This window comes from Abrus precatorius, unplaced genomic scaffold, assembly GCF_003935025.1.
Source record: "Abrus precatorius isolate BTA unplaced genomic scaffold, Abrus_2018 Scaffold9, whole genome shotgun sequence".
NCBI classification, from domain to species: Eukaryota; Viridiplantae; Streptophyta; class Magnoliopsida; order Fabales; family Fabaceae; genus Abrus; species Abrus precatorius.
Genome location: NW_020874439.1, coordinates 32,466,264 through 32,484,898, shown reverse-complemented (window position 1 = coordinate 32,484,898; position 18,635 = coordinate 32,466,264). Strand labels below are relative to the sequence as shown.

The 18,635-nt window shown below is 29.7% G+C and overlaps 2 protein-coding genes across 2 annotated transcripts; both read left to right on the top strand.

The window, feature by feature from the left end:
• The first annotated feature begins 4,040 nt into the window (after positions 1-4,040).
• Positions 4,041-6,127, top strand: LOC113850333 (CASP-like protein 2A2). The gene is made up of 3 exons (XM_027480836.1): positions 4,041-4,338; positions 4,799-4,916; positions 5,630-6,127. The coding sequence occupies exons 1-3, from the start codon at positions 4,121-4,123 to the stop codon at positions 5,900-5,902; spliced, it is 609 nt and encodes a 202-aa protein (XP_027336637.1). The 5' UTR covers positions 4,041-4,120; the 3' UTR covers positions 5,903-6,127.
• A 2,517-nt stretch (positions 6,128-8,644) lies between these two features.
• Positions 8,645-17,425, top strand: LOC113849241 (zinc finger CCCH domain-containing protein 19-like). Its single transcript, XM_027478996.1, has 11 exons — positions 8,645-8,739; positions 9,415-9,494; positions 9,629-9,816; positions 10,567-11,449; positions 12,258-12,370; positions 12,942-13,001; positions 13,227-13,277; positions 13,696-13,740; positions 14,124-14,367; positions 15,062-15,259; positions 16,569-17,425. The coding sequence occupies exons 1-11, from the start codon at positions 8,645-8,647 to the stop codon at positions 17,243-17,245; spliced, it is 2,634 nt and encodes an 877-aa protein (XP_027334797.1). The 3' UTR covers positions 17,246-17,425.
• Positions 17,426-18,635: the final 1,210 nt, after the last annotated feature.

Sequence of the window (18,635 nt, the reverse complement as noted above, 5' to 3'; positions counted from 1 at the left end):
TATATATAAGAGCTGACCTATTTATAATTTGTAAAAAAGTGTTCAAAAGTGGTCTCCATACAACTTGCCATACAGTTTGTTTTTAAAAGCCTCAACTACGTTACCCTTTAAAATCATAAGGAAATATGCCTAACAACCATAGCAGTGGTAAGCTTTACATTAACTTAGTTAAGCACTAATATTGTTAATGTTCTCCTTCACGTGAACTAAGTTAAGCACAGAAAAATACTGTTGTTATTATTATTTTTCTAAGATTAATTATTTAGTCCAATCTAGAAGCATTAATATTTTTTGGACTGACTGATACTCTAGTAAACTTTAATTGTTGTGTTGACCAACCAATAATTTAGTCATTGAGTAACATAATACTAAGTTTGGTTGAAAACCTTCTCACCCCTCAAAACCCAATTAAATTAGGTCAAAAAATAGTGTCAATACTTAGTAACAAGAAAACCCTTAGTATATTATCCTTTAATAAATGTTATAAATGCTTATGAATGATAGCAGTGACTACACGGCAACATGGGTTACAGCTAAATCAATGTGGAAACAAATAAATGTCATTGAACATCAAAGTGTGATCAATTGGTGCATTTATATACATAAAGGAACAGTCAGCATTGAGCATCCACTAGGTATAGGTATTGATTTTCGTTCAGACACGTTGGCCAATAAGCACCCATCCACACAACAAATTGCGACTCTACGAAAAGGAAATAACAAAGAAAGAAAAACATTAATGTTTGGGAGTTGAGGTGGGAAAAGGGTGGACTAACATATGGATGCAAAAAATAATGCATGTTTTTTTTTAAATATTGTGCCTACTACGTGGTATAATTGAGATCAAGATTCGTTCATGGACATATATCTATATCTATATATCTATATATATCACATGACCTAAAACCATTTTTCGTAATTAAAACTAAACAATTCGAGGATTGTCTTCAATTATTGCAAAATTATCACTGTTTTTTTTTTTTTCTTAGAATTTCTTCCATCACACACATGTATCAACAAACTTTGGTCGGTGTGTATATATATATATATATATTTGGGAAGCTTCCAGGCATACTAATTTGAAACATAACACTAACGTTATATATCACTTTGAGAGTGATGAAGCCTGAGCGTGAAAACACAAAATTTAAGTTTAGTATTATAAATATTTTTAATCAAGATTCAAATTTTACTTTAATATGTTATTGTTGACTTTGTTATATGAATTATGTGTAAGATTTTAATTTTAACTAAAAATATCGTAAAAAAAAATTTAATCTCATTGATAATAAAAGCTTATAGCTCATTTCAAAAGAATAATAAATTTGTAACTTCCATGCTTTGAGACGGATAAGTTGTTGCGCAGAACAAGAAAAGAGAGAGGAGTCTTCTCTAATTTTATTATTGGAAGTGCCAAAGAAAGTAAGAAACATAAAAAAGGAGAAAAATAATTATAGATTTACACTTCTTATTTACAATTACAAACTCTTAACATAATTAATTTTATTTCTAATTTTTTTACCAAATAAAATTACAAATCATCCTACCTACAGTTTTTAACAATAAATTGTCACTTTGACATACAGATGTCCAAACACTTAGTATATGTTATTGTGATAAGTAATATAAAATATTTTTTATTTATAATATTTTAATGATTATTTTTCTTCAAATTAGTCCATGTGTAATTTAAATGAATATCTCACTTTAGTCTAACATACGTATTACTAATAAATAATTTTTTATTTTATTAAATAGTGTTTTTTTCTTTAATTAGTGTCTTACGAATATTGATAAACATTTTTTCAGTCCTCGCTCCTCAATGTGTTTTAGTTTGACTTGGTTGAGGTCTATTACTAGCAAGAGTCTATTCTTTTGCACATTTTCTTTGATATTTGCAATTGCAGGGCTTTCAGAAAGAGACAAAAACGACTGTAATTTGTAAATATGGTTTTAAAGACTCCAAAAACATTGTTATTAATTGCTGTCATTGTTGGGATTTCTAATCACAATTAAAACTTCATTTTTTCTTTATTTGTATTTTTTCGTTTCTATCTTTAAAGAAAATATCACTGTGCTAGAAGTCACAAGTAGTGTTTTTAGTTCTTACACGTAACTCGGTTTCCACGTGTAAACAAAAATAAGCTAAAGATTCATCCTTTTGACCTGTTTAGACTGTTTTCATGAATCACGTTTTTATTTTTCTTTTTTTCGATTGAAATGAGTTTTTCTTCTCAACTCTATTTGTTCTTGTACGGGACAACATGAGATTCATTCTTTGACCTGTTTAATCATTATTCAAGAACAATAGTTTTCGTTTCCTTTACCATTTTTTTTTATTGAGTAGTTTTTCTTCTCACCAGTTTAGTCACAGATTTTAACTTTTGAGATAGGTTAACTGTACATGAAACGTTTGAACAAAAGAACTAATTATAAGAGAAATTTTTGAGGGGTAAAAGATTGTGTGTTTTCAGCTAGACTTCAAATTGGGATAGCCAGTCAAAATGACTTTATTTTTATAACTTAGACTGTTTGATTTAGTTATTGCATTAGTACAGTATATGAAAGTACATCTCCATTTATTATCTAATTGGAAATTTTAATTTATATATTATTTTTATAACTGAAATATTCATTAAACATTTCTTTAGGCAAAGCAAGGAATATCAGTGGTATTTTCATTTTTTTTACTTTATATTATGGTGTGGAAAGAGAAAAAATATAAATAAGTGTCAGAATATATATGTGTTTAAAATAATGATTCAAATAATACAGTTATTATATATTTTTTTACAAATATGAAAAAATAAAAACATTAAATAATTTAAGAGCAAAATTTTCTTACATTAATGTAAGTCTAAAAATTTTTACACTGGTGTAAAGTAATAAATTATAACCCATTAAATTTAAGTTAAATAAAATATTTAAATTGAATATAATTTTTTTTAAATTTATACTAATATATAAGAAGATCTTTCTCTGTTAAATTATATTTATGTAGCATATTTTGATAAGCACAAAAAGGTGAGCTTAATATAGTTTTAAGTTCAAGTTGGTGCAGAATAGGTGGATATGTGTTTGAAAATGATGGAGTAAGCATATGTTTAAAATGCAAGTAAAGAAATCTTGGATGTATATATATATTGGGTTATTCGTTTGTGTCAGTGGTAAATTTTGAACCTACTAAAGTTGTAAAAATATGTAATGAAATTTTTTTAGAAAAATGTCAACATTAATAGCTTTAAGAGTTAATTTTAAGTAAATAAAAGTGATAATTTATTAAAAAGAAATTACTTATTACATAAAAAATATAAAAATGCTATAGTTTTTTTATTCCAACTTTTAACGTTTAAAATAATCCATTAAATTGATGTTAACAAAATTGAAAATTATTATATATGTTATTACATACTTTTATTGTATAATAAAATAAAAAAATAATTTTAAAAATGATCAATTTATGGAATAAATATTTTAACTTTTTTAAATGGACCCATGAATAACAAGTTGATTGAAAAATGTATTTAAAAGTGTTTTTTTAACCATTCTCTTGTATCATATATGAAATTTTGAATACATGTTAAGAAATATTAAATATTATATTAAATACTTGAAATTATTATAAAATGATTTTTTAAATATTTTTAAAATGAAAATAATAAATTTTTTTATATTTAATAATATTTTTTTTTTTATTTTCTAACATGTTCCTGATCACCCGTTTAAGAAACCATTTCATACATATGCCTCAACAGCTCAACTTTTGACATAAGTGAAGTGTATGTCATGTGAAAGAGTAAACTAAACTAAAAGTAACTGTTACATTTATACCATTTATTGTGCTCTGGATGATGAATGGGGAATGGAGAGAGAGAGAGATGAAATGGGTAATCAAAATGGCTTGGGAATATGTGGCCTGCCATAATGACATTGATTGCTGCTTCACTCACCATACCTGCCTCTCACTCTTTTCTTCATCAAATTAAAGTCCCACATGCCTTACCCCAAACCTATACCACTACTTGTACTTGCTCTTCTCATATATCATAATGCATCTCTTCCTTTGTTAAAACTTACTCCTCAAAACGAACCAAAAACACTTCATTCACACACAGTGGTGATGGAGAAAGGAACTACTGCAGTTGAAGCTGCAAGATCTCCCATGCAACTCATGATGGGAGATGAATTTGAAGGCAACAACACCACCCTTCGAACTGCTGAAACCTTCCTCCGTTTGCTTCCCATTGCTCTCTGCGTTTCAGCCCTTGTTCTCATGCTTAAGAACTCTCAAGAAAACGAATATGGCTCTGTTGGTTATAGTGATCTTGGAGCCTTCAGGTAAATATATCATCATCAAGTACACACAAACATTTTTAGTCTATCTTTCTCATGCCTCTTTCCAATTTCCCTCAAGTACAAACTAATTGAATATATTGATTTTATTTACTAATGAAACTGTCTATCAGTATGTTGCATGATATTGCTAATATATAGATTTTAGCAATATCTTGTACAAAAATAATAATATTTTGTTATTATGTGACATTTTTTAATAATGCATTTATAGATGTTAGAAAAAACTCAAGCATGTATAATTGGTTTTGAGCTGAGATTTTGTAAGATGAATCTTAGTTTGGGTGAACTTTTAGTCTTAAACTTTGAAACAATAATACAATGACCATTTTGCAGTGATAATTTGGGGGCATTCTGTAGATGATAAATCCGAAAGATGTGAATCCTATATATGAAAATAACAAACATAAATCTTCATATGGGTAATGGGTTATGGATATTGCAGGTATCTGGTGCATGCAAATGGCATTTGCGCAGGTTACTCCTTACTTTCAGCGGTCTTTGTTGCTGTGCCACGCCCTTCCACCATGCCTCGGGCTTGGACTTTCTTTTTGCTTGACCAGGTCATCTATTTATTCTCACTAATTTCTTCCTGTTCTGGACAAAGTCCTTTTATTTCAAAACATAAATAAATAGCTTTTTTCAACATTTCACCAACTTCTTAGTTTCTAAAATATGCCCTTAGTATATATATACTGGTATCGTGGATGGTTCAGGCGAAGTTTTATTTATTTATTGATTATTTTTTTCAACGTACGATTAAAATACAAAATAATAAATAATAAATTTTGATTGGAAATAATAATATTCAATGTATTTAATGCATTAAATTTTGCGATCTTTTATAATTTCTCATAAAAAAATATTTATTTATTTAAATTGTATGTTAATTATGCATGTATATATTATGTGTGTACCTGCCAATCAATCAATTTATATTTATATTTATCTCTCTATCTATATCATCAATTGTTATCTGAAAAACTTAAGAAGTAATTATGTGCTGGTTAAGTAATGGAAATTTTTATTATGTAAAAGATATGGATGGAACTTCATGAAACAATCAAAGGAATAACGAAATTTAAAAAGTAAAGTATATTTCGATCTCATACTTACATGCCAAAGATGCATCTGAACATGAAGGATATGTTAAAAAAATTTGAACCACGATCATTTTACCTGGAGGATGAAGAGAGTTCAATAGATTCCAATAGCATGCATGATGAGATTATTATATGACAAAGATTATTCTATATATATTTGCATGAATTCCCAGGTATTAACGTACATAATTCTGGGTGCTGGAGCTGTGTCAACGGAGGTGCTATACTTGGCAGAGAATGGAGACACTGAAATAACGTGGAGCTCAGCATGTGGGTCATTTGGTCAATTTTGTGACAAGGTGACAGCATCAATAGCTATAACATTTGTGGCTGTGGTTTGCTATGTGGTGCTTTCCCTCATTTCTTCATACAAGCTATTTAGCAAATATGATGCACCCATAAGCAGGCCCACTACAGGCATTGAGGTTGCTGCTTTCCCTGCATGACCCATAATTAACTTCATATGCTTGATATATGTGCTAGCTAGAAATTAATAATGTATTTATTACTTTGTTAGAACTTAGGATAATAGACTTGTCAATTAGGTGTGAGTGTATAATAACTCTTACCTAGTTCTTTGTATCATCATGGTTCATGGTTCATGGATGCCTTTGACTTGTTTCACAAGAGACATGGTGCTTAATTTTACCTCAAAATTAACTACAAACTTTGCCCTTTTAATTTTGAGATTTGTTTGTTGACAAATGTTAATGACTATATGGAATAGTCAAAATAGTAACTTTTTTAAAGGAATTTACTTCATAGTTTTTCTCAAATGAATTCTTTACTTGTAATCATTTTTACTAAGAGTATGTTTGTTTGCATCTTTAAAAAGAGCTTTCTCTTTTTTAAAAACTAAAATTACATGTATTTTTAATTTTTAAAAAGAGAAAACTCTTTTTAAAAATACATGCAAACATTCCCTAAATATTTTTCTAATGATTATCATTTGATTTCTTAAAATACTTACATTTAATTCCGTTAGGTCCCACAAATTTTATTTAATCTTCTTAAATATCATAAATTTTCTGTTTGGTCATAAAATGATAAATTAAATGAAAAAATTAAGACGGAACAAATGAAAATTTTTTGGAAGAATCATATAATAAACAATATATTACGGGAACTACCAACTACATGAATGAAGCGTGAAAATAAATTTTAACATACTTCGCTAAAAAAGTTAATCTAAAAATGAGTTTTTTAGGAATAAAATATTTGAAGCTATTTTCTTCAGTTTTAAATATAATATATTTATCCTCAATTATCATTAAAACAGTAATTTTATAGTTAAATATCGTAGAAAAGTTTTATTTTTATTGACAAAGATGAGAAAGTTTTAGAGCATGTTTATTTTATTTTTAAAAATAATTTTTAAAAAAAATAAAAATATACTTTTTTTTACTTTTAAAAATAAAAAATCTTTTACAAAATAAATAAACATACTCTTAATCTCATTTATAGATTAATATTCTTATTCTAAAAAAGTATTTTTATTAAATATGATAAAATTTAATTCTTATATCACTTTTTTTTAAAATAATAAGACGTCTCTTATATTAGAGATAAACGTAAGGTGTATTTGATAATTGAAAGAAAAAAAAAGAAATAATTATTACAAAGATAAAAATTAAGGGTATGCTTGATTTCAATTTTAAAAACAGTTTTCTGTTTTTAAAAATAAAATAAAATATAAATATTTATTAAATTTTATTTTTAAAAACAGAAAACTATTTTTGAAAACGAAAACAAACACTTTCTAAATCTTTACTAATAGTTATCAGTTTATAAGTTAAACTATGTTAATTAATAAACTCGTGAATGTATTATTTTATTTTATTTTTAAAAAAAGTCTCAATTTTTTTTTCATGTGTGATATTAAATTATAAATTGTAAAAATATTTTTTGAAATAAGCAACAATTGAAGTTTATTCCTAAGAAATCATTAAAAGTGAATGATTTTAGATAACTGTTTCTTTTTTAAAAAATTAACATAGTTAATTATAAATATATTTTTATAAAAATATCTTAATTTAAAATAGATAATAAAAGCTTCAACAACCAAAAAAGTAATAGAGGTTTTAAAAAAAGCTTTCTTTTGCTTTTGATTCCTTCCTATCGAAATAATAAAAATAAGATTTACCAAAATGAAGTATAAGTTAATTATAAATCTTTTATATTTATTTATCTTTATTGCTTATAACGGTGTTATTTGTTTTAAACATAATTACTTCCTACTCCTACATAATATATAGTTCAGAAAAAAATATAATAAGTAATTGTTTTATTGATAATGAAATATATATTTAAAAATGTAAGCTTTAAAAATCAGAAAAATATTCTTATAATGATGTATAATTATTCTATAATAATCAAATTTTATTAAAGGAATTTAAGTATTAATTAATAAAATTATGGAAATTAAATATTTTTATCAGAATAATTAATTAAGAACATTAATATTGATTTTATTTAATGTAAAAAGATAAGACAGAAACTGATTAAGTTTAAATGAATCCTTTAAAAAGGAAGATATGGTGTGATTTCAAAAGAATAATAAAAAGTGTATCAAAATTTAAAATAAAATTAAAATTGATTAATTTGAATCATTAACAATTAGCTGATCTAAAAAAGGAAAATATTTTAAAATTAATGCAGTATATTAAGCTTTTAATTACAAATTGAGAATTAAAATAATATTTTAAAAAATAAAAGTTAATAAAACGACACAAATAAAATATTGGTAACAGAAAGACTCCTATAGTAAATTCTCATTACTTGCAGGTACGCAAAACGAAATTGAAAATGAGACTATGATTCATGTAGTTGCAGTGAGTCACCAATTCAATTCATAATCATACTCCAGTACCCACATTTCTCGTATGCATTTGTTTATTAACGCAACAGTGACACCACTCACCACACAGTCACAGCAATTGTTACTCTGTTCTCTCTCTCTCTCTCTCTCTCTTATTTGTTTTTTTTCTTCTAAGGTTTTTACTATACTGCATTCTCTGAACTCTTTTTTTTTTTTTTGTTTGTCTGGCTCTTTCTGGCAAATGGGTCCTTCAAATTTTATTTTATTTTTTTTACTCTGATTATGGTTTTCTACACCTACATTGGGTAGTGTTGTTGAAGAGAACCTTTGATTAAAAGTTTGGTTTTTATTTTTATTTTTCTAAAGCAAGATGGTAAGAAAGAACAAAAGAAAGAAGGAAGAGATTGCTGAGGATTGGTGTTTTGTCTGTAAGGATGGAGGGTTGCTAATGGTGTGCGATCATAGGTAAGTTTCAGTTTAGAAATATGAATAAGCGCAATCTTAATTTTTAAAAAAAAAAAAGAGAAATAATAATTGTAGTTGTGCACAATTTTTATCTGATCATGGTTTCAACTGGAAAGGTTTAAAAACGTTGGCGTTGCTTATTTGTGAATCCCTAAGACCTTTTTTTCAGGTGTGCATAATGATATTTGCTGTTGCATACACAATTTGTAGGGATGATAACACAGGGAACGTGTTTTAATGTCTATAACACACCCATATGTATATATGTAAATTAAAGTGGAGTCAGCTTCCCATGATAGAAGAAGCTATTTATTCTAAGGGCATTGTGCAAATGAATGAGATGTGAATTCCCAACATGAATGTTTTATTAGCTAAATTGAGTTTTTTCGGTAGTTAGTGACTGATGAATGCTATAAAAGCACATGTAATTGCTTAATTTATGTTTAAGTTTAGCTTTAACAAAGAAGTGACTCATACTTTGGCTTTGTGTATTTTACTTTTTGTTGATAAAATTGTGGTTTGCTTATGAATTTCTCCATGTTTTTTTCACCAAAGCTTGACCATCACTATCAGTAGTATGCTTATCAAATTAATGATGGATTTGGATCATTTTCGAAAACATAATTTGTCTTGGAAGTGACTCTTTTTGATAGTATTAACTCATGATGCTTGAAGGGATTGCCTTAAATCGTATCATCCTTGTTGCGTGGGAAAAGATGATTCCTTTGTGGAGAATGGCAGTCGATGGACCTGTGGTAAGCTGCTTCAACCTCTCTCTCTACTACTATTGCAAGGCATTCAAGTACATTTCCTTTTCTACTTTTGGCATGATACATATTTATGCATTTCCTTTTGGTATTGAATATTTTTGAATAAATTCTATTTGCAGATTCACATATTTGCTTCCTTTGCCATAAAGTGTCAAAGTTTAAGTGCTATTGTTGCCCAAGTGCTGTTTGTGGGAGTTGCATCTATGTTGCTGAATTTGCTACTGTCAAAGGCAACAGAGGATTTTGTTGTCACTGTTCAAAACTTGCACTTCTAATTGAAGAAAATGCTGATGTTGATTCTGATGGGGTAAGGCTGTTTTCAATCATGTATTATATGCAGCAAGGGAAAGGGAGAAGAAAATCTGTAATAGTATTTGGAATCCTAATTCTAAAAACAAAATGACAAATTGCTATTTCTTTACCATTTATCTATATTTACAAATTGAGAATTTTTTACACAAATTACCAATGTTAGTGGGAAGAATTGCCAAGTAAAACAATGCAGGTTTGTTAGGCAACAATAATAACAGAAGCACTTGTTTGGTTACATCTAAATTTTGTTTTAATGTGTTTAAAAGAAGAAAACTGTTCTATTTATCTTTGAAAGTTCTACAAACACATTCTCAAACTATTTTATCTTATCCTTGTCATTTTTCTTAATGGAAAAAAATTGTTTTTGAAAACATTAATAGGAACCTAATTGGTACTATATAATTAACATTCCATCAATTGTATGAAATGAGATTTTGCAAATAAAAGCTTACATATTGTCTGAAACAGTCAGACTTTTAATGAATTATAAGGGAAACTATATAATTTTTAAATGATGGATGCTTGATGGATTTTTGTGAATGTAAAGCTTATCATGACTGAATGAAATTTCAATGTAAGTGTAGTTGTAAAATTTCGCACCTTAAAACTATGATCAAGTGTATTAGTGTAATAATTCTTGGTCAGCTTGGAGTTTATAAGGAACTTTTATCTCTCTATCTGGGGCTTCCTCAAAATTTTCTTTTTCTTTACATTGTTTTATTCTTACATTCCTTTTTATGGACAGGGAATGGTAGATTTCAAAGATCGAGACACATATGAATGCTTATTTTCAGAATATTATGAAATTATCAAAGAAAAAGAAGGGCTGAATTCTCAGCATGTACATTCTTCTCTTAATTCCTTAAAGAATAGAAACAATAAATGTGACATGGATCTAGATGAAATTGGTGAAGAGGATATTGGAGAATCTGAAGATGTTAGTAACTTTATAGTATCTGATTCTGATGACCTGAATGACACAGCAGGATCAAAATCAGTGAGAAAAAAGAAGGGTGAGAGAAAGCTAAAATCAATGAGAGGAAATGTGAAAGATAAGAAAAAGGAGTTTATTGGATGGGGTTCAAGAAGTCTCATAAAATTTCTTCAAAATATTGGTAAAGACACAAGCAAAGAATTTTCTGAACATGATGTTACTTCTATCATTATTGAGTACTGCAGGGACAAGAAGCTTTTTGACCCTGTGAAAAAGAGAAAGGTACTTTGTGATGCACAACTTAGGTCTTTACTAGGGAGGAAATCAGTTAATAGAAACAACATACAAAACCTTTTGGCACGGCATTTTGCGGAGAACTTTGAGGAAATGGATTATATCCCAAGTAGTTCAGAAGATATGGATGACAATGAGCCATTCCAATTTTTGTGCCAGGAAAAAATTATCTCAAGTGCTAAATCTCGTCAGAATGTTGTTTCTGAAGTGCGCCAAAGCTGTTTTGCAGCCATAGTTAGTTCAAACCTCAAACTTGTCTATTTGAAGAGGAGTTTAATGGAGGAGCTTTTGAAGCAACCAGAAACTTTTGATGACAAAGTGCTAGGAAGTTATGTAAGAGTCAAATCTGACCCTCATGACTATTTTCAGAAGAATTCGCATCTGCTCGTACAAGTTGTAGGTAATTAATTGTCTTTGTGATGCATATGAGGTTCCAGTCATAAAAAGTCAATGAAACAATTTTTTATACAATGCTGTCAGAATTTTATCTTATTTTTCTGGTTGCAAAAATGGTTTTCCAATATGCTTCTGTTTTAATGATCTTATTTCTGGAATGCTGTCAGAAGTTCTATACAAGCACTGAGTTCATGTTTTTTAATCTGCTTAAAAAATTTCATGTCATGCATTGAAGAGATCCACAGTTTATTGCATTTTTTAGTGAGTTAAAGAAAACTGTAAATTTAAAGAACCGTAGCTATACAGACTATTTTGGTAATAAAGTAAAATTATAGACTATATTGTGAAGAATGCTATTTTATGTCAAATTATACATACTGACTGCCTATATTTTATTTTTTTCCTGAAAGCAAACTACTTTTTTTTTTTCATGAGTGAACAATATGATTGTTTTTAGACAAGTACATTTAAAATGTTAATTTGATTAGCTATGATAACTTTATCTTGAGTTTCAGTTTTTATTTATTTTTATAATTTAGGAATTTTTAGAAAAATGTAGTGAATCATGCATGTAATTTTGACAGTAATTTGCTTTAATTGGAAGAAAAAGAATATTGCATAAAACTGAGTCATACTCTTTATCCAAAGCCCATATCTAACTTTGAAAAATCAAGTATAAAATTGTAAGCTTTATGTGCAATATTTGCTTTTTAGTGGCATAACATTGAGTGTCAACACGAGTGATGTTCTTTTATTGGCCCCTACCTTTCTAACATGCGTAGATTGACATTATGTATCTGCATAAATCACAGGAATAAACAGAACCTCAAAGAATGATGAAATCAACAAAGAAATTCTGCTTCACCTTTCTAATGTGCCAAAAGATCTACCTATCTGCAAAATTTCAGATGGTGAATTTTCTGAGGTATTATTGCTATTGTAACAGGATTTTCTGCCTCAATTCCCATTTCTAGAGACATTGGAGCAAAATAAGCAGCAGTTTCCTAGTAGCATTGGTTTACATTTTCTAAACCATTTTTTTCCTGTTTGTTGTTGAATGTTTATCACGCGGTCCTATTTTTATATAAGACCTTTCTAACATTTCAACCTTACCCCATTTTAAATACACTCTCTATTATGATTTTCATTGTTGAAATGTTAGAAAGTTTCAAATTTATGAAGGAAATATGTAAATAAATAATGAATCTTCTAAAACATTGAAAAGAGCCTTAGTAAGGGCCAACACAATTTTTCAAAAGGGTCTAATAAAAAGTACTGGAGGGAGGATCAGTTTTCTGCCTAAGAGCATGACACTGTTTATGAGTGATCTTTGTTTATACTTGCCTGAATGTTATCTCTAATATGTGATCTGCATATCCTTATTTGTTAAGTAAATCATACCTAAATTTCAATATTTAGCTGAGTGTACACTTATCCTAGTTGTTCACATATATTTTCTTTGGATTTAAAATTATAAAATTTGGTATTATCTGCAGGAAGAATGTCAAGATTTGTATCAGAGAATGAGAAATGGTCTGCTCAAACAGCCTACTATAGTAAGTTTGTTGTTTATGGGTGATTTAGTGTGTATCACTGAAAGCTTTTTGTTCAGTGTTCTGATCAAATATGAGTTAGGGCCCTGTGAATCTTCTGATTTGAAAAATAAATTTTGTTGTTATGTGGTCCAAAATTATATTGGCTGTGCTAGAAAATAGCTGCAAAATATGTTGGACTACTTGAATAATGTGAACAAATGACAACCACATCTATATGTTTGACAGCTGGAGCTTGAGCAGAAAGCCAGAAGTCTACATGAAGATAGAATAAAGCATGTATGTACATATCAATATTATTTTGTCGAAATCCTTTTTGCTATTATAAAGATAGAGCTCAATATAAATCAAAAGTCTAGCAATTAAACATGGGATGTGCATATTCAATAAGGGAAAGAGCTAACTTAAAATGTTCCAGAATTCAGCGGTTAAAACTCATCATACATGCATAGAATTCAGATTCTTTTAGTTATGAAACTTGCTTGAGTAAATGGCACTATGTGAGTAGGCGTAAACCTATTAGTCAAACTGAACATTTTGAAATCTACCCTTAAATTATTACTTTAATCCTTTATGCTTATGCTCTATTTGCCAAATGGCTTGTTAACATTATTGAAGACTCATGAATCTTCTAGACTATAAAAGAACTACTATTTTTTTCACTGATATTTGTCTTTTCGACTGTTTTATGTGGCAGTGGATCCCCAGGGAGTTAGCATTGTTACAAAACCGTATTGATCAGGCAAATGAAAAGGGATGGAGGAGAGAATATCCTTTCATAACATACATTTTTAGATTGTTGCATCATATTGTGAATTCTTACCCAATTTAATGCTTGATCAAGTATATTATCTCAGTCACTTCAAATTTGTAAACCAAGTGCATGTTTGTTTAGTTTATTTTGCAAAGACAATAATTTCTTTTTATAAACTTGCTGAGAGATTTGTTAAAATATATAAGATATTATTTATGGGAAAATAGTCTTTCCTAAACATACACGAAGCTGAAAGCTATCATTACTGTTTTGGTTTTTGATAAATTGTCTTGTATTATTCTGTGTTGAGTTTTATAATAGCTGTTATTGGGCAGTTTGGGCCTTGACCATATTTTCATACACTTTTTGAGTACATGGATCGAAAACTGAAGCTTGAGACTCCATTAGAACAATCACGTTTGTTAAGTGACATTCCAAAAGTAATTGCTGAAATAGTTGAAACCAATGTGTCAACGGAGAGTTCCCCTGTAAAAGATAAGATTGAGCAAAATGGCTTATCAGAATTAGCCATTGGAGAGAATTGTAACTCTGTTGGACTCTACCCCAAACACGGTGGTTCTGCTCATTGTCCAAATAATAGAACCTATGTTGCAGGTTTGTAGGTCTTGTTCACGTTGTGCTTTGTCATTTCATCAAGTATCATATGCAAATTTGAGGAATTTTTTGTTCCTTGTGTAAATTAGAATATTTACTTTTAGTTATTGTAAATATTTTTTAATCCATAGGCCAGCTTGCTAATTCCATAAGAGTAATTTGTTTGATGGCTTCCTGTTTAGAGATTTGTTTCCATAATTACTGTTTCCTTATGTTTTGCAGTCTCGTATACACACGTTTTTTAAGATGATATGATTTATAAGAATAGTGCGCTGCTCTGTCGTATACACACAATGTGTTGTAAGATGATATGACTCATAAGAATAGTGCGATGCTCTGTCAGCTATTGATTCTTCATCAAGATGTTTGCTACTCCCGCAAATTGTCTTGACTTCAATAGTCCAACCTCTCTCTAATTCAATCATTGCACACATAGTGCAGAATCCAAAATATGCCTATGGGTGGATCTCACTTGGTTGAGACTAAAAATAAGTTGTATTGTCTTTGTTCATGCACACAGTAATTATATGTCTAAATTTGATCCCTTGATTGAAAAATGTGTTTTCATTGGTTATGCACCTACTAGAAAAAGGATATAAATGCTTTAACCCTACAACAAAAAAAACTTTATGTCAACATGAAAATTCTCTACATGAGTCTATGCCTTATCTTATCTTGCATTCTATTTCTCTAGTTGAAACAATTGTTCAAGATGTTGAAAATGATGGAGTACCAACATTAGATAGTTCTGAGACAAGGGGAGAAATATTACTGTCAAATAAGGAGCTACGTGTTTATACGCGAAGGAATTTACAACAGAAGACAATTCATCTTATCATCCCAAAAATGCAACAAGTAGATTCCCCAGAGATCTCTCCTGAAAATGTTTCAGGTAATACTGAGCATACTTATTCTAATACAGATTCTAATACCCCTATAGCCTTTAGGAAATGTGTTTGAACTTGTACTAGGGAAAGTACTAGAACTTTAAGTCCATCTCCTATCAAACTATATCTCAAACTTACATTTACTTGTAGAATTACCAATTTGTTTGTTTCAAGAAACATTCAAAAAACCTCTAGATGGTCAAAATTGAATCTAATGAAGAGAATTGTTAGGTCTCTTGAATGCGTAGATTGTACTAGAATTATTTGTCCCATATTTGTCGGGACAACCTTTGTGGTGAACATAGTAAGTCACTTTAAGCATTCACCTAGACTTGAACATTTTGAAACCATGAACAAAAAAGGGTATCTAAAAGGATTTCCTGGAAAAGGATTAGTATACAGAAAACATACAAGTGGAAGTCTATACTGATGTAGACTGAGCCAGTAGCAATATTGATTAAAGGTCCACTGTAGGTTATTGTAGCTTTATTGGAGGAAATCTTGTTACCTGGGGCAATAAAAATCAGAATGTGTTTGCTAAGAGCAGTACCATGGATTGACAAACTAATAAGGGAGCTACAGTTCCACACGAATGAAACTGAATTGTGACAATAAATTTGCAATTTTAATTGCTCACAATCCAGTTCTATGTGACAAAATGAAGCATGTGGAAGTCTACCAACAGACCATTGAACAAAAGATAGAGAATAGGGGTTTTGGATTCCATATATCCCAAGAAAATATCAGACAGATATCCTGACTTAGGGTTTGTGGAAGAACTCTGACAGCATAGTTTTCAAGATGTCCATGGACAATATCTTTAAGCTAGCATAGGGGGAATATGTTGTATGTAGTAGGCGATCTTGTTAGTTCCCTAAGAGTAATTTGTTTAGTAGCTTCCTTGGTTAATTAGGGGTTCGTTTCCTTAATTATTGGCAACTGTTCCTAATTTTCTGCCATTTCTCATATATGTAGATACTATTGTATATTTAAAAATATATATATACAAGCAATATTTTCATGTTTTTCTGATTTAAACAACCAAATCCATGTTTTACTCTGACAAAGGTCAATTAGAAGTAAAATATGTATTTTGTGAATCTTTTATTAGTTTGTTTCTGCATTTAATCCCCCATATCCTCTAAAGGTCAGGCTACCTTTAGATGTATATATGCCTTTCACTGTCAAATGTGACTCTTCCTTGCTTTTATTTTGCTGCTGAAAGTTCTTAAGCCAGAAGCATTTTATGGGCCGGTAATCAAGTGTATGTGAAACATAACTCACAGAATTCTTATGTGAATTTTCATGGCTTAGGTCAAAATGCTCGAGTAAAGAAAAGTGAAGACGGTACAGTCTTTCCTGCCTCTATTGAGCAATTTGTCTATACTGCTTCACTAGATAAAGACACTTCTCAAAGAAAGCTGCTGCAATCTACCTCAAAAGCAAGGCAAGATGATTCCAGGGCTACACACTTTGAAGAATTAAATTTAGATTCTCAGAACTCCAATCCAGCAAATTGTGGCTTGCATCAATCCAGAAACACAAAATCTAGTTCTGGTATAGTTGGAAGAAATCTTAGTGCTACCAGGAATGCTAAACAGACAACAAAGGAAAAACAGAGCATTTCAGTTGCTGATTCTGTTAAAGTTGCTAATGACAAACATGATACAAATATCTCTATTTCATTGGAAGAACAAGAATTTAGCATTTCAACTACAGACATTATTGTGTTAAGTGACACTGTTGAACAAGAGGCCAATATTGCAGAAATTTCAGAGGGACGAAAAGTAGTGGAGAATCCTGAGATTTCTATTTGGCATTGTGTGGGTCCTTATGGTGAAAAGAGAGGGCCCTATTCAATGTCTGCACTCAAACGCTGGAGTGAAACTGTCTCACATCCCTTAGAATTCAAGGTGTGGAAGACAGGTCAAAGTGAAAAAGAGGCAATACCTCTTACAGATGCGCTTAACCACATTTTCTTAAGTACGTAGGTAAAAGGGAAATGAAAGGAAAACATTTCCTTACTTTAAGTACATTACTAGTTTTAACCATATAGGTGCTTAAGTGGAATGCTGTTAAGTCAAAAGTACTTCATCTATTGACAGTTCATGAGTGATCTTGTTTTCTTTTGGTTGTAAATTTCACCAGTACAATTACTAATACAAGTTTTGCATGCCTTGTGCGTAGGCTTCCACAATGCACCTAAAATTTTAACCATTGATGGAAGTCATGCTTTCTATTCCTTGATTAGTCAATGATTAAAACACTCGTCCACCTTAACCTTTTGGGTGCTTTGTAGAATTGAACGCCATGTGCATCTAAAATGTTTCTTTATTTCGCTTAGCATGTACCTCTGTTGTGCAAGTTGAGCACGGAATAGGAAAAAACCACAGTGATGCTTCCAAAGTTGTCGAATAATGGAATCCCAACTATTTTCCCCCTTGTACCTCTTTATCATTCAACAACAACTAATTTTGGTTAAAGTTGTCAAATCTTTTTCCTTACAACAAACCACGGTGGAAAACCTCAGCAAAATCAAATCACTCAACAAAAAAAATGAAAGCAACCCAACTTTCTTTATATCTCTCTCTTTCTCTCACCATTTTCACTCATTTAACAAGTTTGAAAAGATAAATTTTCCGAGCATCATTATTAGGGTTAATGAAAGAATGATGATCGGTTACAAGATAAACATATTTTAAGTATATAAAATGACACAAATGTGCATCTCTATATAATCCATTTTGGATGTAGGGATGACAATGGATAGGGTATGGGTAGGGTATTATAGTATCAATTCTCATACCCGCGTTTTAAAAAAATACTCGTACTTGGCTCCATACCTGTGTTTTAAAAAAATATCCATACCTGGTCCCATACCTGTGTGAGTATGAATATTAATCCCCATACCTTTTGGGTACCCGCATACCTATCTTGTACCCATTACCCGTGCTTATTTGAGAAAAAAAATATTTATAAAAAAAAATATATTTATATAACTTCACCTAAATAGCATAATAATATAAAAATTTAATATGTAGTTGCCGAACAAGGTACAAACATAGATAAAAACAAATATTCAAAGATCATAAATGTTAAATGTATCTTAATATAATAATTTTCTAAACTAAAATTCTTAGAAACAATAAGCGAAACTAAACACATAAGTTATTTGTCAGTGATAACCCTATCTTGTGTGAGATTTGATCGATTGGTAATGTTAGAGTGATAACGAAATAGATCTGTACAGTGGTTGTCCCTTCGTGTGGATCACTTGGTGACCTCTTGTGACGACATTGACAACTAACTTTAATAAATAATGTTTCATAATTGTTAAGTTTTAATGAGACAGAAATTGAGAATGAGAATAGAATTAGAGTA

Excerpts from the sequence above, each read along its gene's own strand:
- LOC113850333 (XM_027480836.1), top strand. The coding sequence starts at position 4,121 with ATGGAGAAAGGAACTACTGCAGTTGAAGCTGCAAGATCTCCCATGCAA. Across the intron at positions 4,339-4,798 it reads AGTGATCTTGGAGCCTTCAG|GTATCTGGTGCATGCAAATG; the intron begins GTAAATATATCA and ends TGGATATTGCAG. Across the intron at positions 4,917-5,629 it reads CTTTCTTTTTGCTTGACCAG|GTATTAACGTACATAATTCT; the intron begins GTCATCTATTTA and ends ATGAATTCCCAG.
- LOC113849241 (XM_027478996.1), top strand. The coding sequence starts at position 8,645 with ATGGTAAGAAAGAACAAAAGAAAGAAGGAAGAGATTGCTGAGGATTGG. Across the intron at positions 9,817-10,566 it reads CTGATGTTGATTCTGATGGG|GGAATGGTAGATTTCAAAGA; the intron begins GTAAGGCTGTTT and ends TTTTATGGACAG. Across the intron at positions 14,368-15,061 it reads TAATAGAACCTATGTTGCAG|TTGAAACAATTGTTCAAGAT; the intron begins GTTTGTAGGTCT and ends CTATTTCTCTAG.